This window comes from Phoca vitulina, unplaced genomic scaffold (genome assembly GCF_004348235.1).
Source record: "Phoca vitulina isolate PV1807 unplaced genomic scaffold, GSC_HSeal_1.0 scaffold40, whole genome shotgun sequence".
Taxonomy (NCBI): Eukaryota; Metazoa; Chordata; class Mammalia; order Carnivora; family Phocidae; genus Phoca; species Phoca vitulina.
The window spans coordinates 12620762-12644765 of record NW_022589743.1 but is presented as its reverse complement, the minus strand read 5'-3'; the positions used below and the strand labels follow the sequence as shown (position 1 = coordinate 12644765).

At 37.2% G+C, this 24004-nt stretch overlaps 1 protein-coding gene across 4 annotated transcripts in view; it reads right to left on the bottom strand.

Annotated features, from left to right (window-relative positions):
- The window catches only part of VMP1 (vacuole membrane protein 1), a 135434-nt gene that overhangs the window by 9785 nt on the left and 101645 nt on the right, over positions 1-24004 (bottom strand). For all 4 annotated transcript variants that reach the window (XM_032428399.1, XM_032428402.1, XM_032428401.1 and 1 more), the window contains 3 exons: positions 21302-21382; positions 17561-17677; positions 11346-11407 (listed from right to left, as the gene is read on the bottom strand). In XM_032428399.1, coding sequence (XP_032284290.1) covers positions 11346-11407; positions 17561-17677; positions 21302-21382 — 260 coding nt within the window. The remainder of the gene's footprint in view (positions 1-11345; positions 11408-17560; positions 17678-21301; positions 21383-24004) is intronic.

The window sequence follows — 24004 nt, the reverse complement described above, 5'->3', positions numbered from 1 at the left end:
AGAGACTGAAATGAAACCCTGTGCCCTCAGTTAGAACATAATTATATTTCAAATGAATATCAGAGTATTCAGAATTTTCTTGATGTAGGATCACTGTGCGTAAATCAATAAATCAGATTTATCCTCTGACTCCAGAGAATTCTTCTATCAACTGAGATTTGGCCCAGGAGGATAGGAGTAGAGAGCCCTATTATTAAATGGAAAATGGTCTCTTACAGACTCAAGCCAACAGATTCTTCTGCTGAAGAGACTGAATTTTACAGTGAAGTAGTACTAGTAGGATATATATATTCAGGGATAAAATTAAAGACCCTCCCACCCCACTCCCCCTTTGCATGCTGACATGGTCTTCTATACATAGGAGGTGATGACAACATGGTGGAAGTTCAGTAAGAAGACGGGACTAGCAATCCCCTTTCTTAATTTTTTGTTGTTTTTAACTTTTTTTTTTTTTTTTAATAAACTCTACGCCCAACACGGGGCTTGAACTTATGACTCCAAGATCAAGAGTCACATGCTCTACTGACTAAGCCAGCCAGGCTCCCCACGAATTCCCTTTCTTGATAACAGTCTTATAAATAATTTTCTGTTTCCAGAAATGTGCACATTTTAGTAAAACACTACAGCATTAAGTCGTGCCCCCCAACCCACGCAGTGATCTAAACAGGCTTAACGGTTAGTATTTTAATGAGTTGTCATTTCCTGTCTGATAAAGATTCTCACAGTATTTAACCACCAGTTTCCCTGGGGCCCAACCAATACTAGAGCTCTATTCATAGTGACTCAGAATGGATCTCAGACTCCAGGCCTGATTCAACAATGATAGATTGCCCTCCAAATGAAACTGTCTTTCCTCATAAGGTAGACTGCTCTGGAGAAGGGAGGAAGGGGGGAATGTAGTTTATCACGCAATCTTTCTGAAGAAGCCAAAGGCCATCATGCTGACTCCCATTAATATTTATAGCTTTCCAGTCCTCAGAGATTAGAGAAAGAAAAAAAGAGAGAAACAAATTGATTAATCCAGGAATATGACAAGTAAATGAACTGGTGCTAACTGCATTTACTAGGTTATATTTAACCTAGTAAAAATGGGATCCCGTAATTCTGTATGACTGGAATGAAAGGGTTATTAATTTTCCCACGTAATTGAATGGAGAATCTGAATCTTTGAAGATAATATTACAAGAAAAAACTGTTAACTGATGTATTCTACTTGCTTTTGGCTCTGAAATGTGTTAGCCCACCCAAACCAAATTCCTTTATATCTTAGGATCTTGGAAGAGCACCCCAACATAAAATAAATCAAAGTTAAGCACTACACTAAAAAATCTAGGGCTTTTTCAGATATAAAAGTTTGGGCTGATAATTTCTGGCACTGTCTAAAATCCGTTGTGATTCAACCTCAGGATTTGGAATTAAAACATATTGAATTTCGTTCACATCTGTGTCCCTTTCAAATGATTAAAACCTCTTTTGTACTCAAGTTCGTCCACTGTGTGCTCAATGGTATTATAAACACATGACACCATCAGTTTCTTAGCGGCCGGGTAGAAGGAAGACCACTGCTTTATCCTGAGACACATCAGGTGTATTGCTGCTATTGGCTCACAGCATATTTCCATCACAGGCGTCTTTCAAAAAAAGAATTTGCAATTGTCCTTGCTTTTGAACATTTAGAACTGTTTTCTATCAGAAGCAGAATGGAGGTAAAATCTCCTTATAGTAATTAATAGCTACTCTCTGAATTATGTGATCATTAAAGGGACGTTTCTGAAAACAAAACCTCAAATCAGAATGTAGACTTGAGCAGCAGGAGCCAAACAGGCGTTTATGTTAATGAATGAAGCCAGAGCTAAAGGAGTGGTCTATAAGCACCAAGTAGAAGTGATTGGCTGCCAAAACAAAACCCTGTAAAAAATCAACTGATTTCAGTTCTAGAAAATGGCAAACTGGTGGCAGCTTTGTACAGTGACAAATCTATGGCTGGCTTGAAGACCCACTGAGTTCTAAGGATGAAATCAGCAACAGGGAACCACAGACCCAAGGTCAAGAATAAAGAAGAGTTTGTAGAATTTTAAATTGAAGGTGAAATGGCATAAAAACTTACTGAGCTTTAGTCATTCAAAGTGGCATGATGGTGAGTGGATAAAAAAATGATAGTACTGATTGGAATTCAATCTCAGAACAATGTAACTATTCCAATATTAGGCAGAAAATCACTAAACGCAGTAGATAACTAAGAAAAAAGTCAAGATCTTTGTCCTTAATGAACTTAATCTAGAAGGGTGATGAGAGGGAAAAAAATGCATTTAAATCTGCAGTACAAAGGCCAGTACGTTTCTCCCTCAAAGTGACACCTGCAGTAGCTAGTTACAGCTGCACAAGGTGAATACATGTGTGAACAAGGAGTGGACAGAATTTCTGCTGACTCCTTATCAAATTCACACAGTAGCCATTTGACACTAGTGCTGTTGTCCAAATCTACAACTTCAAGTAGATTACCTCACTGCTTTCTTTTCTTTTTTTTTTTTTTTTTAAGATTTTATTTATTTGACAGAGACACAGTGAGAGAGGCAACACAAGCAGGGGGAGTGGGAGAGGGAGAAGCAGGCTTCCCACTGAGCAGGGAGCCCGATGCGGGGCTCGATCCCAGGACCCTGGGATCATGACCTGAGCCGAAGGCAGACGCTTAACGACTGAACCACCCAGGTGCCCCTACCTCACTGCTTTCAATAGCACTCCCTCAATTCCTCTACTTCAAAAGATCTTGGAATCTTTACTCCAGTTTTGAAGGAAGAAGTGGTTAAGAAAATAATCAATCCACTTAGGCTTTTGATCTTATCTCTTGGATCCTATCTCCATCTCTTGCATTTATATGAATTTAACTTCTGTGTGTTTCAGTTTCCCCATCTACACAGATAGCACCTTACAGGTTTTGTTATGCATATTCAATAAAAATGTTTGTAAAGCATCTGGCACAGCAGGTTCTTACCAAATGCTAATTTCCAACCCACATCCTTCCTTTTTTTCATTTCTATTTTCCATCTCTAGTTCTTTACTAGAGTCTTTCCCTCAGCCTAAAAATACACAGAGGTCTGTCTTAATAATGAATGAATTCATTTAATCAACAAATATTTACGAACACTTAAAATATGTCAGGCATGACCCTGACCTGCCTTTTCCTTTAACCAACAATTCTATGTAATACAATATAATTCAGTTTTAGTTTTCATCATTCTACAGAAATGTTCTAATTATGGTCAGTAGTAACTTCCTAATACAATGACAATTTCTCATACAGTCAAACTTCAGAGTACCTGCTTTATCCTTTAGCTATGTTGCCTCCCAATATCTATAACAAAAATATAGAAGAGTTAAGTGTCGAAAGAGAAGATAACAAATTACAGGAAAAGGACATGAAAAGGAAGGAGTTTTCCACCTAAACTGCAGAAGGTTATGTTAAAGTCAGTGTATACAACTGAGTCTCAGCAGCTGGGCTATTAAAACTTAATGTATCCTTTTTTCAGTTAATACAAATATTTGTATTCACACTTCCATAACTTCTTCTGATTATTTTATAGTGATCAAAGTCAAAGAGAATCAACTACATTAACCATTTTATATTTTAAAATGAAAGAATAGATTTTCTTTCTGTAGAAGAAAAAGTCCAGGCCAACATAGCTCATTCTGCCCACTTGTTATAGAGTAAGGAACAAGAAACATTGTTAAGATTCAAGAACTTAATTACTCACTGGTTAAAATGATCTCTCTTGCCAGAGGCAAGTCCGACTCTGAGGTCAAACATCAAGTTAACTCAGAAACAGGAGACAGCAAAGGGCACGGAACATTCTGTATCTGGTAAAAAGTCCCTGCTCCAGCCAACCCCCTCTCCCGAGTTCAATGATTGAGTTATGGAAACTTTCCTGTGTGGTAAAACTAGGGACTTTGTCTTCCAATAAGACCCTGGCAACCTGACAATGAGCCAATGTTCTGCATATGGTTCGTTACGAGTCATATGCTTAATGTTATTTTCTGGGAATTCTCATCCTCTATTTGGTGAGAATACTGGAACATGTCATTTTAATCATGATTTTAATGTTAGACTTGGTCATGGTCTTTAAGAAATATGTCCAGATCTCTCTCATTGGAGAAAGTCTAAAATTAAATAAAAATTAATTTTAAATCTTAAAAAAAAAAAAAAGACTGAAACAAATCTAATGCCTTTGAAGCTCTGAAGTTCTCTCTTTCTTTGGTTCTGTCCCCTGACTTATTCAACCTAAGATACCAAATAGTGAAAAACTCTATTACATGCCTAATCTTTTTTTCAGAACCTTTTCTCTGTCCCCCTGCCAAACATACCATAAACCAAAAGGCTTTTTCTAAGGCTATTATCTGTATTCTAACATCTCTCAGAATGTAAAACTGATTCATTACATCTGTTCCGATTTCCATATATAACTAGCCAAACACTTTGATTTAGGAAAAGATAACAGAGATACCTTTCCCTAAACCTAATGGCAATAGTGAACTTTCCAGAACTGTCGAAGAAATAAATCTACTAATTACTATTTCTAGTTGAGGGAAGGGAACTATTTACTCATAAAATTACAGTAAATTTTGAAGGTAGGGTTTATATTCTCTCTGGGACCTTAGGACTGTCATAGAATGACATACTGTACTAAAAATACCAAAGGCCAAGGGTATACTTAGGGTGTCATATTATGCTGGGCCACTCCCTACTTACATTAAGACAAGAAGCCCTTTGGAAAGGAGTATTTCCTTCAGTCATCAGCATAGCAGTCATACCTCGGTAAAATTAGTATTAAATCGCACCACCAGAGATGTAATGGTCAACACTAACTCACTGCCAGGGGTGGGGTGATGGTGGTGAGCAGTTTGGCCTGGCAGGCCACAGGCATACCCGTGGTGAGAATTTGCCCAAATTTGGTCCTAGACAAAATTATCTTGTCTTATCAAAATTAAGTTATCAAAACTGAGCGTTATCTTCTTATGTCCAATCTCTCCTTTATTCTCTTTTCCGTCTGTGTTGTCCCCTTCGACATATTCTTAGGCTCTTTACTATGTGCTTACCTATCCTGCACTAAGAAATGCCCACGAATGGGGCGCCTGGGTGGCTCAGTCAGTTAAGTGTCTGCCTTCGGCTCAGGTCATGATCCCAGGGTCCTGGGATCGAGTTCTGCATCAGGCTCCCTGCTCAGTGGGGAGTCTGCTTCTCCCTATCCCTCTGCCCCTCTCCCCTGCTTGTGCTCTCTCTCACACATGAGTGCTCGCTCTCAAATAAATAAAATCTTAAAAAAAAAAATGCCCATGACGCAATGATCAAAACAGTAAAAACATGGAAACATTCCAAATGTTCAACAATGAGAAGTGGATAATTACCCAATGGAATAATATATAGCAGCCAACATGAATAATATTCAGCAACACACAATATTAGCAATATAATAAATGAAAAGTCTGAAATGATTACATATGATACCCCTTTTTTAAATAAAGATTTTATTTATTTGTTTGTCAGAGAGAGAGAAGTTAAATAACTGGTCTGGGGCAGAGTTCATATTCAAATCTTAATTTGTTTTGTTCAAAGGCTGTACACTCTTTTCATAGTCCACTCCCTAGCTCTCCTTTACTATTGGGGTTCATTTTTCATTCTTCCTTTTCTTAGTATCTCATCGTTTTAAATTTCAATTGTTGCTGACTTTTTGGTCTTGTCTTTTGATTTTTTTCTCTCTAATGGCAATTCACCACTCCCTTAATTGTGGGTACATAGTTTTAAATATCCTTCAAAAGGCTGTATTCCAAACTTTACTAGTTTAGTTTGATCAACTGCTAAATCATTTACAGTTTAATAGTGTAAAGAGATAATTAACAATCAAAGGATAACGTTATTATAGCAAGCTATAGGCATTATTTTCAGTTCAACTCAACAATGGGTCTAGGGAGTCAATTTAATTATTCTCTTTTCTGAAATAAATTGCAAAACTATTTATTATGATATGTAATAATAAATTTACGTCTACTAAAAATTCATTCTCTTTGTTTAACTTAATTTTCAGTCTAGGCTTAGTGAAACTATTAATTATCATTTGAATAGTTGTATTTAAAAGCATTTCCTACTTCAAAATGTAGGAAAACAAATCATATCAAGCTCAGCTGGAGAATCCGATTAAAGATAATGTTATTCCTGACAAATATGAAAAATATACACACTGGCGTCTGGTAATAAAGAATCACTATCATCTGCTAAGTCTGATTATTTATACTGTTTAATACACTGTCTAGAAAAGAAATTGATGAGGTAATCCATGTAGACAGCACTGGGTAAAAGATGAGGATATCAGGACATCCCAGTATCTATCTCCTGAAAACAATTTTAAAAATATGGTATCACCCATTTAATCCAATAAAAATTGGATTCTAGCAGGTCTTGATTATCTTAGAATAACTTTATGCAAAACCATCTTTAAGAAGGAAGAATCAGGGGCCCCTGGGTAGGCTCAGTTGGTTGAGCGTCTGCCTTAGGCTCAGGTCATGATCCCAGGGTCCTCGGAATGAGCCCCACATCAGGCTCCCTGCTCAGTGGGGAGTCTGCTTCTCCCTCTGCCCCTACCCTCGCTCATGCTCTCTCTCTCAAATAAATAAATAAAATCTTAAAAAAAAAAAAAAAAAGAAGGAAGAATCACTGGGCCACCTGGCTGGTTTAGTTGGGGGAGCATGCAACTCCTGATCTTGGGGTTGTGAGTTCAAGTCCCATGTTGGGTATAGAGATTACTTAAAAATAAAATCTTTTTTTTTTTTTTAAGATTTTATTTATTTATTTGACAGAGAGACAGTGAGAGAGGGAACACAAGCAGGGGAAGTGGGAGAGGGAGAAGCAGGCTTCCCGCAGAGCAGGGAGCCCGATATGGGGCTCGATCCCAGGACCCTGGGATCATGACCTGAGCCAAAGGCAGACGCCTAACGACTGAGCCACCCAGGCACCCCAAAAATAAAATCTCTAAACAAAAAGAAGAAGAAAGAATCACTGGATTTTTTTGAAAGGCTGTGCTAGATGAGATAACAGAAGGAAGAAACTACTGTTTTTGAAAACTGTAAGAAATTCTAACTTTAATTTGTTGGCCTAAGATTATAAAAACTCTTTTATTTCTATTTACTGTAGATAAGTAATATAACTTTTGAGAAACTCCAAAGGCTGGGGAAACAGAAGATTCTGGGCTATGAAATAATATGCTAATTTTTATTAGCCAGATCTTTATTTGGACACCATGTGTTCATTACATCCACTAGATATTTATCAAGCACCTGCTATACGTCAATCAAGATGCCAGGTGCTACAGAAACAAGTGAACAAAACTAGGCACGGCCTTTGCCAGAAAGAAGCTTACAGGTTAGTGGTAGAAAGGTAATAATCATATACCCTCAAATATAAATGTAAAAACACAACTGTCAGTGCATGTAGTACATGCTGTTGTGAACAGATGTCCCTAGAAAACAAGGTATCTGATTTAGTCAGGGAAGGCATTTTGTTAATGTAATAGTTGAAATCTAAAGGATGTTATCTAGGGTTGCCGGGGTGGTTCAGTTGGTTAAGTGTCCGACTTCTGACCTCAACTCAGGGCTTGAAAACACGATCCTAAGATCAAGGGTCGTGAGTTCAAGCCCTGCACTGGGCTCCATGCTGGACATGGAACCTACTTAGAATAAATGAATGAATGAATGAATGACATTATTTAGGCCAATGGTTCTCAGTGGGGTTGGTGGTGGTAGTGGAGGTATATGTGCATTAGGACATTTGGTAACGTCTGCAGACATTTCTGGTTGTCATGGCTGGGAGATATTACTAGCATCTAGTGAGTAAGAGGACAGGATGCAGTTAAATATCTTACAGTGCACAGGATAGTCCCCCACAACAAAGAATTAGCTGGCCTAAAATGTCAAAAGTGCAAAGGTTAAGAAACCCTGAACTAGTGGCGCTTAAGTGGCTCAGCTGGTTAAGCATCTGCCTTTGGCTCAGGTCATGATCTCAGGGTCCTGGGATTAAGCCTGGCATAGGGCTCCCTGCTCAGCAGGGAGTCTGCTTCTCCCTCTCTCTCTACCCCTCCCCCTGCTCGTGCTCTCTCTCTCTCAAATAAATAAAATCTTAAAAAAAAAAAAGAAAAAAGAAACCCTGAACTAGGCAAAGGAAAAACCACAAGTAAGTAAAGACCACTGATGGGAGACTCAAGAAAATTACAGGGGATACATCATACAAAGCTCTCTAGACCATGTTCAGGAGTTTTAGCTTTATCTTAAGAATGAAGGAAAAAACAAGTAAAGGGTTTCAAGAAGATGAGGAGCTGGAGGTAAGGACAGTCTTACTAACTGCAATATGGAGAACAGATTGGAAGGGAACATAACTTGATGTGGGTAGATAAGATGGCTAGTTACCTAATTTAACTTTTTAGAAGCTCCAAAGGCTGGGGATATAGAAGGTAGTAGTGGTATGTATAAATTGCTGAAAAACTTATTCCCATCCTTTTTTTTTTTTAAGTTAATTAATTTATTTTACAGAGAGAGAGAGAGCGTGCGTACGTGAGCACGCATCCAAGTGGGGGAAGGGGCAGAGGGAGAGAATCTTCAAGCAGACTCCCCGATGAGCGTGGAGTCGGCCGGGAGGCTCCACCCCATGACCCACGAGATCATGACCTGAGCTGAAACCAAGAGTGGGATGCCCAACCGCCTGAGCCACCAGGCGCCCTGATAAACTTCCTTTTATAAATGTTCAGCATAGGAACAGAAGAAGGGAAGACTGTACAGTGCTACATCCACAATCATCCCTGTAACTTGTGGGTTTGTGTAGTGGTCAGCTCTAGGTCCTTTGGAATTCTAGAGATGGAATAATAACTCTAAAAACAGATGAAATGTCTTCTTTGTATTTCAAAAATAAGGAACAAGAATACTTCTTTCTTTCTGCATGTGATGTATGGTGACTTGTAAACCAATTCATTTGTAAGGATCCAGAGAACAAAAAACTGGAATAATTAAATTTTAATGGACAAGCTATAATCCACATTTATAATCAGAAGCTTAGGAAGTAATAAAACCAATAACTGGCCCGACTGAATATATTCTCAAGAATATGTTTTTCCTTGGGGCGCCTGGGTGGCTCAGTCGTTAAGCATCTGCCTTTGGCTCAGGTCATGATTCCAGGGTTCTGGGATCGAGCCCCGCATCAGGCTCCTTGCTCAGCGGGGAGCCTGCTTCTTCCTCTCCCACTCCCCCTGCTTATGTTCCTTCTCTAGGTGTCTCTCTCTCTCTTTGTCAAATAAATAAAATCTTAAAAAAAAAATACGTTTTTCCTCAATTATTACATTAAAACCATAATAGAAAATATCAAATACTATTTTATTATAAAACATATCATTTATAGAAGAGAATAAACATATAATGTATGGTTTAAAGAATAATAAAACTAGAGGCATCTGGGTGGCTCAGTCTGTAGAGCATGCGACTCTTGATCTCAGGGATCTGAAATTGAGCCCCACATTAGGCTCCCTGCTTGGTGGAAAGTCTGCTTCTCCCTCTTCCTCGGCTGCTCGCTCCCCCTGCTTGTGCCCTTTTGCTCACGCTCTCTCTCTCAAATAAATAAAATCTTTTTTTTCCTTTAAAGATTTTATTTATTTATTCGAAAGACAGAGAGAGAGAGGCAGAGGCAGAAGCAGGCTCCCTGCTGAGCAGGAAGCCCGATGAGGGACTCGATCCCAGGACCCCGGGAACATGACCTGAGCCGAAGGCAGACGCTTGAACCATCTGAGCCACCCAGGCGCCCCAAATAAATAAAATCTTAAAAAAATAATAAGACTAACACTCATGAACTCACCTCCAAACGGCAATTTTTTAAAATAGCAAAAGTTCTCATAAGTGTTTTGTTTTATAAATGGCTTTTAAGATAAAGATTTATGCTAAAACTACATAAAGGGTACCTTGTACCACTGGGCAGTTAAACAATTTTTTAAAAGATTTTATTTTATTTTTTAAAAGATTTTATTTATTTACTTGACAGAGAGAGAGAGACAGTGAGAGAGGGAACACAAGCAGAGGAAGTGGGAGAGGGAGAAGCAGGCTTCCTGCTGAGCAGGGAGTCCGATGCGGAGCTTGATCCCAGGACCTCGGGATCATGACCCGAGCCGAAGGCTTAACGACTGAGCCACCCAGGCAACCCCCTAAGATTTTATTTTTTAAGTAATCCCTACACCCAATGTGGGGCTCGAATTCACAACCCCGAGATCAAGAGTCCCATGCTCTACGGACTGAGGCAGCCAGGCGCCCTTGGGCAGTTAAACTATTAAATGAAAAGAAAGCCTCTCACCTGTAAACCCCAAATAAAAAAAAATACATTAAAAAGTTTCATTATCTGACACTATTCCCATTCTAGTTAATTAATTTGATTAACCCGACAAAGAGTCTTTCTTTACTGTTTTATCAAAGTCAACTCCACAAATTTGTGACCTTACCATTTGAAGCATAAGTTAAAACTGATCTTACTCACTTCTATAAACACAAAACTAAAAGCTTTGGAAAGTCTAGCCTTTTAAAATGGCCTGATTTTTCTCTAGTGAAGTAATAGGTTCATAACTCACATATTTTGTAATATTATACCATCTTATCATGCCTCATTTAATTAAATATTAATATTTTATATACGATTTGTATTTAAATTAAATGCAACTGTGCATCTGGCATCCAATTTTGGCTAAAAATCATAGCATTGTACTAAAGCACCATTAAACTGTAATAATACACACATGTCTTTTATATAAAGAGAATTTCTTATTTCTTTGGAGGAGCAACAGTCTCAAACTCCAAAGCTTTTTTTTTAAATCAAGAATTATATGACTTTGGGGCGCCTGGGTGGCTCAGTTGTTAAACGTCTGCCTTTGGCTCAGGTCATGATCCCAGGGTCCTGGGATCGAGCCCCGCATCAGGCTCCCTGCTCCGCAGAAAGTCTGCTTCTCCCTCACCCACTCCCCCTGCTTGTGTTCCCTCTCTCACTGTGTCTCTCTCTGTCAAATAAATAAATAAAATCTTAAAAAAAAAAAGAATTATATGACTTTAAAATTAAAATTTAATTAAAAATCTAAAATTAAATAAGGATTATCTGAACTTCATCTTTCCCTGCTGTAGGGCAAGAAAGTCTTCAATTTAACTAATAATAAGGCAAAAGATTTTTCCTTCTCAAAAAATAAAAAGGTATTAGAAAAATTCTGTCTCAATAAAATTTTTTATACATTTTCTTCTATTTGAACAGTGATGACATTAATATTAATCCACAAAGAATTACTCACCCAATGAAAGCCACCATCTGCTCCACTATGTGTTTGCTGAATGTTATTATAACGAAGATTTTCTGTAAAGAAAATAACAATTAAAATAAGTATTTCTGTTATCAGAAAAAAACCTCAATATAAATTCATAATTCTGATAAGACTCTAAAGAGGTGAGGTCCTGCCCCGATTACAATTTTTAAAATTCTTTAAAAAAACAAAAACAAAAACACCACTTGCCTAACAAATGCTACCTACTTTGTATTTTAAGGATGTTTTTCCTTAAGCACAGCTCTAGTCTTACAGGATACACGACCATGTCTGAGGGGAAAATGTGAGTCATGAAACCCAAGGCTGGGTGGACATTCCACATGTACTATGTATCTTAGAATGGAGTATACAAACTGAAGTCATGGGTTCCCATACATAGCCCCCACTACTGAAATTAAAGCTCATCAGCCTGAGGACTGGGATAAATCTAATCCAGAGGATCCTGAAAAGCCTGTACATCCTTTATAGAAAGTTTATAGAAATTAGCACTAAAGTTTCATTCTTAGACCCTGAGTGATCTTGGACTTTAGACTTACTGTACAAGCAAAAACATCAACAGGTTATTGAGAATCTTTATCAGACTTGGGTCATTTTCAATTTGGTGTTACTGAGGTACTCTCCATTAATTAAAGATGTTGATACCTTACAAGTAAAGATGCCTTTAGTGCTAAAAGGTAGCAAATATCCCCAACTCAATTAAATAAATGTTCAAAATAATATATATCATGAGGCATTTTTATGGATTTTCAGGGAACATGAAATGGGAAGGACACTTCTTAAATGTCCTGAAAAAAAATTTTTTTAAAGATTTTATTTATTTAGGGGCAGCTGGGTGGCTCATTTGTTAAGCGTCTGCCTTAGGCTCATCCTGGGATTGAGCCCCGCACTAGGCTCCCTACTCAGCAGGAAGCCTGCTTCTCCCTCTCCCACTCCCCATGCTTGTGTTCCCTTTCTTGCTGTGTCTCTCTCTGTCAAATAAATAAAATCCTAAAAAAAAAAAGATTTTATTCATTTATTTGAGAGAGAGAGAGAGAGCAGGAGTGGGGAGGAGGGGCAGAGGGAGAAACAGACTCCCCGCTGAGTAGGCAGCCTGATGCGGGGCTCAATCCCAGGACCCTGAGATCATGACCTGAGCCGAAGGCAGACGCTTAACTGACTGAGCCACCCAGCTGCCCCGTGCCCTGAAGAAATTAAAAAAATTTTCTATACATAGTAGAGAGATGATAAGTTTTATATATGTACATAAACTATACATGACAGTAGTAGTAAAAATGTATTATACAAGTTCAGAGAAAGGAAAGGTCATATAAGTAGGATTAATAGAAGATTCAAGAAGGTGATACTAGAGTTTAAGTCTAAAGGACTGATAATTCTTTTATTAAATATGAGTAATTCTAGATTCTCTCTCCAAATTCCTGATGACCGCTTGCATTTTTGTTATTGTTTGTCAAATAATAACTTCAGCCTATGCAACAAAAAGGGAGCGAAGAGAAATAAAATGAATAACAACAGACTTCTTTTTATCCACCCATTATGAATCTCAGGAAAGTAGCTAAGTTAGACTAAAGCATATTATTTCAGATAGAAGACTAATAAGGCAGTGACATTTTCTTAAGAAATGTCCTATGTAACAGAGACATTGGCAGCTGCACAGCTGGGTATGTGTAAGGAAGTAGGACTGAAAAAAAAAAGTGCGCAGTCCTTTTTGGTGTTTGTGTATCTATTTTTTTTTAAGTTTTTTTTTATTTATTTTAGAGAGAGAGCTGCGGGAGGAGCAGGAGAGGGACAAGCAAGCTCTGTGCTGAGTGTGGAGCCCGACATGGGGCTCGATCCCATGTCCCTGAGATCATGACCTGAGCCAAGAGTCGAACGCTCAACCAACTAAGCCACCCAGGTGTCCCTGTTTATGTATCTATTAATTTTAAAAAGATACTACCTATCTCATGAAAAAAGCAAGCACATGTCAAAAACAGGTACAAGATGGATGATGATTTCATAAACAGTGTTATACAAATGGTGTATGAAGATTATGAAACCAAACAGACAATTATTATAGATCATTTAGGGAGAAAAGCATTAATATATAGGGGTCCTTCTAGTTTCCATAAAAGCCAGTTACTGGAGCTATAAATCTTTCACTAAGAATTAGAGCTAATAGTTTTGCCTCTCAGTGATTTCACCACCATGAGTTTTCCTTACCATCATTTCCTAACATTGAAAATAAGCCAATGCCCAGATAATTGCATAATTTCATTGCTTGAAAACAAAACAAGACTTTCTTTTTATATGTAACAACTTGAAAATTCACTGTGCTGGGGAAGACATAAATGTGCCAGATACTTAGGAACATATGTCTCATCTCATTCAGTCTAGAGGTCTGAGTGGGGATTCTACCAAATAAACAAAGGGCACTGGCCACCAAACAGCCCACTCAACCGTGTGTGCAGAGGAAAGGGTTGAGTAGGAAAAAAAAATATGGGTGTAGGGAACTAACAGTGCCAGAATGAACAAAGAAGACACTATCTATAAAAGAAGGTCCTTTAATGGAACGAAAAATCTTAAATTCATTTATTAAAAATTTACTGAGTAGGGCGGGGTGCTTGGGTGGCTCAGTCAGTTGAGTGTCTGACTCTTGGTTTTGGCTCAGGTCATGATCTCAGGGTTGTGGGATCGAGCCCTGTGTGGGGCCCCGCACTCAGTACAAAGTCTGCTTGAGATTCTCTCTCCCTCTCCCCCTTCCCCTGCTCATGCTTGCTCTCTCTTTCTTTCAAATAAATAAAATCTTTAAAAAAAACCCAATTTACTGAGTGGGGCACCTGGCTGGCTCAGTTGGCAGAGTGTGCGCCTCTTGATCTCAGGGTTGTGAGTTCGAGCCCCACGCTGGGTGTACAGATCACTTAAAAATAGTACCTTAAAAAAAATTTTACTGAACGTCTACTACATGTCATATGATATTCTAGGCACTAAAATACCTCAGTGAGTCAAAGACAAAATTCTCTACCTTCATGGAGCTTATATTTCTGTGTATGTGTCTGTGGTGGAAAGGTAAAGAGGCAATAAACAATATACATGGTAAGTAAGTTACAAGGTATGTGCAGTACTGAGTATAAATATATTGACTTTGGAAATCCCAATCTAATATTATTAGTGGGCTACTTCAAAATTTTTAGGGGAAGTTTAACAAATAGCAAGATATCAAAAATAATATTTTTGGCTGTTTACTTTAGGCTGAAGAAAAAGAGAAAAGAGCCAGAAGACAGGTTTACTATTAGATTACAGAAAAATCTGTGTGTGGTTTCCCTCTGATTACTTCAGAAATAGTTAAAACATTTATATTACACACTACTATTGCTTACCCAAAGAATGAGAAATGTTTGTCACCCTGAGCTACATCTGGATGTACATCAAGTGACATGCCTTTAGAAAGTATGTCCCCCTGGTACAATGGAACACAGCAAACATATCCCATGGTCTCAGTTTAGTGAAGGAACTCAGATTTTCTGCTTTCAAAAACAGAAAGATTTTGGCTTTCTTTTTTTCCTTCCACACACATAAAGAGTATAGCTTTGAATTTATAGAGTTTCGTTTGAATTCCAGGGCTTTAGCCATGTATTTTATCTTCTCTAACACTCAGTTCTCCTATTTATGAAATATGGATAATAATTATCTCACTGGATTGTTCTGAGATGACCAGTGCACACTGCCTGGCACAGGTCCTGATAAATAGCAGGCTTTAAACAATTCAGTTTCCTTAATCACATAAATAATTTATAGTTTAGAAGGCAATGTAAAAGAATGGAAAGAACACTGAACTTGAAGCCAAAAGACATGGGTTCAAATTCCAGCTGTTATTTACTTTACCTATTAACCTTCTAAGTTTGACAATTATAAAATGGGAGTAGTCATTTCTCTATCCAAGGATTATAATAAAATCAGCTCACAAACACTAAGTGCTTTGAAGTGAAGTACCATATAAAAAAATTAAGCATTATCATAACTTGAAAAAAACTGAGAATGTTTAAAAATATACTATTTTTAATATTCTGTAAAGAAAAATCTGGTAAGTTGAATGCCCATCACTATAGAATACTCTTAGCATAATAAATTTTACTATAATTTATAAAGAAAGTTACTACACAAAGCTGGGTGCATAAAGCTTATAGATTCCCAGAAAAGTGGCTATCATAAAGGGAATTAAAATAATTATTGTTTCTTAGGTATTAATACTTTCAAGGGATAATTATTAATTTTTAAAAAGCAAAATGATAGCTTCCTTCTTCCCCAGAAAGAATTGAAAAGATCAAAGAAAAAATTATTATTATTTTTTAAAGATTTTATTTATTTATTTGACAGAGACAGTGAGAGAGGGAACACAAGCAGGCAGAGGCAGAGGGAGAAGCAGACCTCTCATGGAGCAGGGAGCCCGATGCAGGGCTCGATCCCAGGACCCCGGGATCATGACCCGAGCCGAAGGCAGACGCCCAATGACTGAGTCACCCAGGCGCCCCTATTTTTTTTTTAAAGATTTTATTTATTTATTTGACAGAGAGAGACACAGCGAGAGAGGGACACAAGCAGGGGGAGTGGGAGAGGGAGAAACAGGCTTCCCGCTGAGCAGGGAGTCTGGTGCGGGGCTTGATCCCAGGACCCTGGGATCATGACCTGAGCCGAAGGCAGACGCTTAACGACTGAGCCACCCAGGCGCCCCAGAAAAAATTATCTTGATACACTGCCAAATAGTTTACTACTCGCCATAGTATTTTATTATTTGAAAAATTCTTTTTTTTAAGAAGATTTATTTAAAAAAAAATTTTTTTTAAGATTTTATTTATTTATTTGACAGAGAGAGAGACAGCAACAGAGGGAACACAGGCAGGGGGAGTGGGAGAGAAAAAGCAGATTCCCCACTGAGCAGAGAGTCTGATGCGGGGCTCGATCCCAGGACCCTGGGATCATGACCTGAGCCGAAGGCAGACGCCCAATGATTGAGCCACTCAGGCGGCCCTATTTGAAAAATTCTAATATGGTATTGTAATATTTACCAAAGTAACTAGCATTCCAATATTAAAAAACTCATTTCATTGAACAATATACTTAATATTATTCCTTGAAGGAGGAATGTCCTTGGAATAGTGAGTGATTATCACGGCAGGGGAGTGGAAGACAGGCTCAATAAACTCATCCCAAATGCCAAAATCTAACATTAGAAACTGGGCAGGTAAAAGCAGCTGAAGTTTTCTTGTTTCATTCTAAGAATTGAAGGTAGAGAGGTGTTAAGAAACTTGGGACAAAGGTGCTTTTAATTTTGAAGTAATCATACCAGGGCACTGCTCTTGCCTTTCCTTTGGTGAATGCCTCTGTGCTGCAAACCTCACTGGTTAAGAAATTCTTTTCAGGTTAATTGTATTTTCTCCTAGTGAGATTTGCCCTTTTAAAAGGAAACAATTCATATCACAGTTCTAGAAGCACATATTCATTTCCTTTAATTTTCTCTCCTCTGTTCATATACGTGTGTGTGTGTGTGTGTGTGTGTGTGTGTGTGTATAGACACACATACATACCTCTATCCTAGGGCTTTTGTTAAGACTGGCTTTGAACAATAGCAGATTCTCACTTCTCTAACCACAACCCACAGCTCTTTGCCTCTTCAGAGACCCCTTTCTTCCCCATTCTCTCCCACACTAACATCTGGCTGGTTTTCTGTAAAGGACATTGGTGCCTTGAGAGGAAGTATTATTGGGGGGTATGGAAGAAAAGTAGAATTAGTGAAAGCCCATCTTCTCTCAGCTCATGGTCAGTAAAAATATGACATTTTTGGACTATGTATGTGAAAATGACGTGCATTTTCCTATTTTTGCTTGATAATAGCCTTGGATGAACAGTTTCACAAGGCAAAAAGTGAAATAAAGAAAGACAGGAAAGGAGGGAGGAAAATGAAGGAAAGAAAGAAAACAAGGAGAAAAGTCTTAAAGGGGCACAATTTTCCAATAGGGACAGGGAAAACCAGCACCAAATTCACTAACCTCCAAATGACTTTCCACGGTTAAATACCCAAGTAAGATACCAATTAACAGAAGCAGAACCAAAATATTAACAATTCATATTGGAATGAGCAAAGGAATTAAGTTTTAATGCCTTTTAATGGGCTCATCATCACTAGGCAGTGAATCAGAGGGTATCCTTACCTGGATATGCATTTTAATTATTGCTTTTCCAATCAGAGTTGCACCAAAGAAAGTCCAAAAAGGTACAAGAAAGTGTCCACATGTTATTCCAGCCAGATCAAATAGAGGATTTGGAATCTATTAAAAAAAAAGTTAAAATATATAATCCAAGGAACAGTTTAATTTTATCACCTACAGGTATGTGGAATCATGCTTTAAGCCTTGCTTTCATTGCAAAGACAGGTACAGGTTCCCTGATCAATAATAGACTGTTCAGAAGGTTAGGCAAGTATTGTTTCTGTAAGTTGGGTCTCATATTCACTTCAGGTTGCTGTTCAAAGCAAACCCAGCTGTCCTTTTGCTTGTACTACTTATAGCTAACACCCCATAAAAATACTTTTAAAAAAATCACATTAGAATTGGATAAAACCAATGGACCTGCAGGAATTTAATACCATTCAGCAGATACTTTGCCATTTGGTAGCTGTGTCTAAGTTGAGGTATAAATGAAGAAAAAGCCATAAGATTATTTCAGTAGTTACTAGGGTTCTAAAATCTTCAGCTTGAAATAAGAATATTATCTAGAAAGTACTCACATCTATACAGTAAGCATTCTTATAAAAATTACAAATACATTTATATGTAGATGTGCTTTTATTCAACAGAAAAAAATTCATAATTTGTATTTTGCACATACAAATCTCATCATTTGTATGACAGCCCAAGGCTGTGGGGCTGTGTAAATATATTTTAAAAAGAAAATCAAGTGTGGAAATATGAGTACATAGATTCAGATGTTTTGAATACTCAGTCCCAGACAAAGAAGTGATTCACAACAAATACCTTTTCCAAACATTCCCACATTTCAAGAATGCTGAAAGACAATTTCATGTAAAAATGCAAAGAAACCACAAGCTGTTTTTGAGCACTTCACCCATTTTTCTCCCATAGAAGCACTCTGTCCTTGTGGCAGTTGGCAGAACCATTCAGAAGCCAATTAATTTATATAATTTCATTTTTGAACTTTCAAAGAAAAGCCTACTTGTTTAAAAGATATTTGTCACATATGTTCTTTTAAAAATAATTCCATGACTAAATTAGAATTCAAATATTCTTTTGTTCATAACACTTGGATTCAATAACTCAGTTTTGTTTTTTCTCATCCAAATTCAAATGTTTTATGCAATTTCATCTGTCTTATAATCATGTTAATAACAATACCATTTGTACAGCTTTACATCAATCATTTTTTATATTTTCTCATGTGACCCTCGTAATTCCATGGATTACAATTTTAATTGTTTTCCTTTATTATCAGGCTCTATCTCATGTTGAAATAGAAATTACTTTAAAGTATACAAGATATGTAAAGCAGAGATTAAAAATTAGAATTTGCTGAACATGCTGGACAACTCAGTGTATGCTGTATACCCTCAGAAGAGCATAATCAGTGAATTTATTGTTTCATGTGCATGTTATTTATTCTTTTTTTTCAACTGCTGACTAAATACACAGAAAGGAAGACTGGGATTAAATGAACTACTAAGTAGCTTTGAAATGTTCCCTCAACTAGGAGTTTTATTTATCTTAGTTTGAATGTTAGTAACAAAATAATTAATAAACTTAAATGAAGTATATATGCTTTCAACACTTTAAGTATCAAAAATTTTCTAGAAAAAAGTTCCTAGAAGGCCAAATTGATCTATCAATATTCCTAGTCAAATATAAAGAAGACTGAATAGTATAGAAAGTGGATTTCAGCAGTGAGGACACAGGGATAGATGAGCGCCAAAGAATACTATTTTTTGCTTTAATAAATTGAAGGTACTCTGTGTTTTCCCCAGGAATAATGAAAGCTAATTTTTCTTTTCTTTCTTTCTTTTTTTTTTTTTTAAAGATTTTATTTATTCATTTGAGACACAGAGATACAGAGAGCATGAGCAGGGGGAGAGGCAGAGGGAGAGGGAGAAGCAGGCTCCTTGCCGAGCCAGGAGCCGGACGTAGGGCTTGATCCCAGGACTCTGGGATCATGACCTGAGCCAAAGGCAGACGCCCAACCAACCCCGAAAGCTAATTTTTCTTGAATGTTTTGCCTTGTTAGGTACTTTTCTAAAGTTTCTACATCGTCAACTTACTTAATCCCAAAACAATGCTATAGGATATCATTACACTCACTTTACAGAAAAGTGAGACAGACAGGATCGACAATTTATTCAGGATAGAAGGATTTCAGCAGCAGAGCAGGATTTCAACTCAGGCAATGTGGCTCCCATGCTTGTTCGCTTAGCCTCTGAAGTAAGGACATTATTATCCATTAGGCCTCTCAGCTTAATCCCATTCTGCTGACTTCCATGGCACTTTCAACTTATCCTTGTATTTCAATGGTCTCCCTCACTAGACTTCAGGATCCTTGAGGAAAGGGAATATCTTTCACCTCTTTATTCCAAACACTCAGTGACTGAATCATCGCTGACAAATAACAATAAAAAATGGAGGAACATTTATGTTCTAAGCACTGTGTTAGTTCACATATATTAAATCCTCACATCAGCCTTTAAGAGCAGTGTCTTATTGCCCCTTTTTAAAAATTAGAAAACTAGGGTTCAAAGAGAGTAACTTGACTAGGTTACATAGTTAGTAAGACGCAAAACTGGTTTGGGAATGCCAAAGCCAATTCTCTTTCTACTATATCACACTATAATATAAACTGCTCAAATAATTGAAGTCAATATTATGAAAAAGAGCTTCTACATTAAAAAGAAAAATTAGATTATGAAAATTTCTAATATTGCCAGGGTCAAAGGCACATGTGTATTTTACAGTATATCTAGAATGTTCACATCACATTAGAAATTTTGGCACCAAATGTCCTCTTTTTTGATCAGGTGCTTTGCTGAGGGAGGAGTACTCAAAGATGAATTCACATTCTAGTACATAATGGATAAAGGAGCTGTGTGTCAGTAGACAATAATTCTGTGAATTATACGTCCAGTTGCAGTTTTTATCATATCAACTAGGTGCACCTAGTTATACTGGCCAAATCCACCACCGAACTGCCAAAAATTGTGTATAGGCTACTAAAGAAAACTCTGTTCAAACTGTTCCATTTCAAATATAACTGTTTCTATTATATTAGAAAAGGACCAGGATAAACACCGACTCATCAAGGAATGTCCATTTCACAGACTAGTTTGAGGTATTAGCTACATTTTTGACATACGTGGCTTCTTAGTTCCCTGTAGCCAAAGATGCACTTAACTTTGCCCAAGAGGCTTCAATTACCTTGATGGTTGTAAATATCCCTTAAGACAGGTTTCATATGAATTCTTCCTTATAACTAACGCTTGAAACTCTGGAAAAAGACTACTTATCTATAACTCTGGAAAGAATGAAGTCACTGTTATTTGGTTAAATGCACTTCATTGGATAAATTCTTCATGGAAAGGAAGAACTTTCTCTCTTTCTTTTTTTATCTCTTCTATTCTTACTGAAACAAGCCATTTAGGTCTGAAGTCATCAATGGCAAGATGAAATGTTTAAAGTCAATAAACAAGGTATGAACCTATCCAACAGAAACAGCTCATTTGATGAGTAAGATGAATGATTAATAAAACTACATACTCATTAAAAGTGATAGCATTTTTGTTCACTCAAGTGTGTCATCTTTATTTTTTCCTAGTGTGCTATCTTTAAAAACAAATTGGATCAAAATATAAATCTACCATTTATTGGAATTTCTCACTTTTAATACAATTCACTTACTGAAGCACAGGCCAAAATTCCAAAAAATCCAACCTTCTGTACTAGGTTCTGAACTGCCAGTTTAGCCCGGGAAGCAAAATCCTGTATAAAAGGAGGATAATCAAAACATTAATGAAAACATTAATGAAATGAAGAATGAAAGATGGCTCTTTATAGGATTTATAATATTAAATATCTCACAACCTGATTCACTTAATCATTGCTTTTGATGAATGATTTTTAAAAAATCACAGAAGGTTGAACTAGAAAATATGCAAATAAAAAACTTGATAGAACAATTATACTCTTAAAGATAACGTTTTACCACAATTCAAGCATAAGCCAAAACATTGTTACTTTATTTTTCAGATTATCTCTGGATTATCTAGGGATGAACAAAAGGTTATAAACTATGAACCAACACATTCTTTTTTTTTTTTTTTTTTAAGTAGGCTCCACACCCAGCATGGAGCCCAGTGTAGGGCTTGAACTCACAACCTTGAGATCAAGATCTGAGCTGAGATCAAGAGTCAGACACTTAACTGACTGAGGCACACAGGCACCCCAAACCAACTCATTCTTTCGGAAATACTGACCTATCACATTTGTTTCTTTCTCTTTCCTTCTACTACTTGCCAGATTCACTCCCTGATTAACATCAGGGTAGAAAATCATAGGATTTTTCAAGACAGCCAATGAAGACCTCTGCTGATCACCAGTCAGATGAAAAAAATAGTTATGTGGCAATAACTGAATAAGCATTTATTACCCCCCAAAGCAAAATGACATCTTACATTTCACAGCTTGTGCTAGTTTTATGAAATATTTTCAGAAACATTTTACTCGAGCCTTTCAATAATCCTGCAGTGTAATAGAGCAGATCCTTTAGACTCTGAATCAGTGCTCTTTTTATTTCACTATGCTATCTCCCATGCTGAAACATGCATTTGGCTGGCTAGCGTATTTCCATGACTTTCTTTTTCCTTCATGTTGATGCTACAATTATATATATATATTTATATATATTTTATATATATATATATATATATATATATATATTTTTTTTTTAAGTGCCAATCTGGGGACGCCTGGCTGGCTCAGTTGGTAGAGCATGGGACTCTCGATCTCAGGGTGGTGAGTTTAAGCCCCAAGTTGGGCACTGAGCTTACTAAAAACCAAACAGAACAAAACAAAACCCTCCAACTTACTTGCTGAGGATGGTGAGAAAGTCAAAGGAATTAAACCAATAAGGTATATCTTAAAAAATATTAATAGTTAAGATAAACACTTTCAAGTTCAAATATATCGGCTCTCAAAGTCAATCATTAACTAAATTCTACAATGCAGTTTTGTAACTTTACAATTTATTTCCAAAGAGAGAATTTTTCTTTTTGGGATGTCTTCCTTTTTCAGTAAGTCAACTATAATCAGATTTTATATATAAATATAAATATAAGTATGTATATACTTATGTAAAGTAAGCTCTACACTGTGGGGCTTGAACTCACAATTCTGAGATCAAGAGTCGCATGCTCTACCAACTGAGCGAGCCAGCCCCCAAGATTTAATATTTTTAAACAAATTGATCTACTGTAACACAGAGAACTTTCTATTTTTATTCAGATTTCTAATTCAAGATTAACTTTCTTCTTAAGCCAGCATCTATTGCATTAAATGTGAAACACTGATTTTATTGATTTACTGATTTTTTTCTTCCATGAAGATAGAAGTGTTTTCTTATTTATTTATTTTTTAGTTAGTGAACATACAGTGCAATATTGGTTTCTGGAGTAGAATTCAGTGATTCATCACTTACATACAACACCCAGGGCTCATTACAAGTGCCCTCCTTAATATCCATCACCCATCTAACCCATCCCCACCCACCTCTCTCCATCAATCCTCAGTTTTTCTCTATCGTTAAAAGTCTCTTATGATTTCTTTCCCTCTCTCTTTTTTTCTTTTCCCCCTTCCATATGTTCATCTGTTTCCTTTCTTCAATTTCACATATGAATGAGATCATATAGTATTTGTCTTTCTCTGACTGACTTATTTCGCTTGGCACAATATACACTGTATATTGTATTGGCACAATACATTGCAAATGACAAGATTTCATTTTTTTGATGGCTGAGTAATATTCCCATTATATATACACACATACTACATCTTCTTTATCCATTTATCAGTTGATGGCTATTTGGGATCCCTCCATAGCATGGCTATTGTTGATAATGCTGCTATAAACATTGTGGTACATGTACCCCTTCAAATCTGTATTTTTGTATCCTTTGGGTAAACAGCTAGTAGTGCAGGGCGCCTGGGTGGCCCAGTCGGTTAAACGTCTGCCTTTGGCTCAGGTCATGATCCCAGGGTCCTGGGATCGAGTCCAGCGTCAGGCTCCCCGCTCTGCCTCTGCCTGCCTGCCACTCTGCCTACTTGTGCTCTCTCTGTCAAATAAATAAAATCTTAAAAAAAAAAAAAAAACCTAGTAGTGCAATTGTAGGAGTGCAGGGTAGATCTATTTTTAACTTTCTGAGGCCTCTCCATACTGTTTTCTTTTTTTTTTTTTTTTTAAGATTTTATTTATTTATTTGACACAGAGAGAGAGAGAGAGACAGTGAGAGGGAACACAAGCAGGGGGAGTGGGAGAGGGAGAAGCAGGCTTCCCGCGGAGCAGGGAGCCCGATGCGGGGCTTGATCCCAGGGTCCTGGGATCGAGCC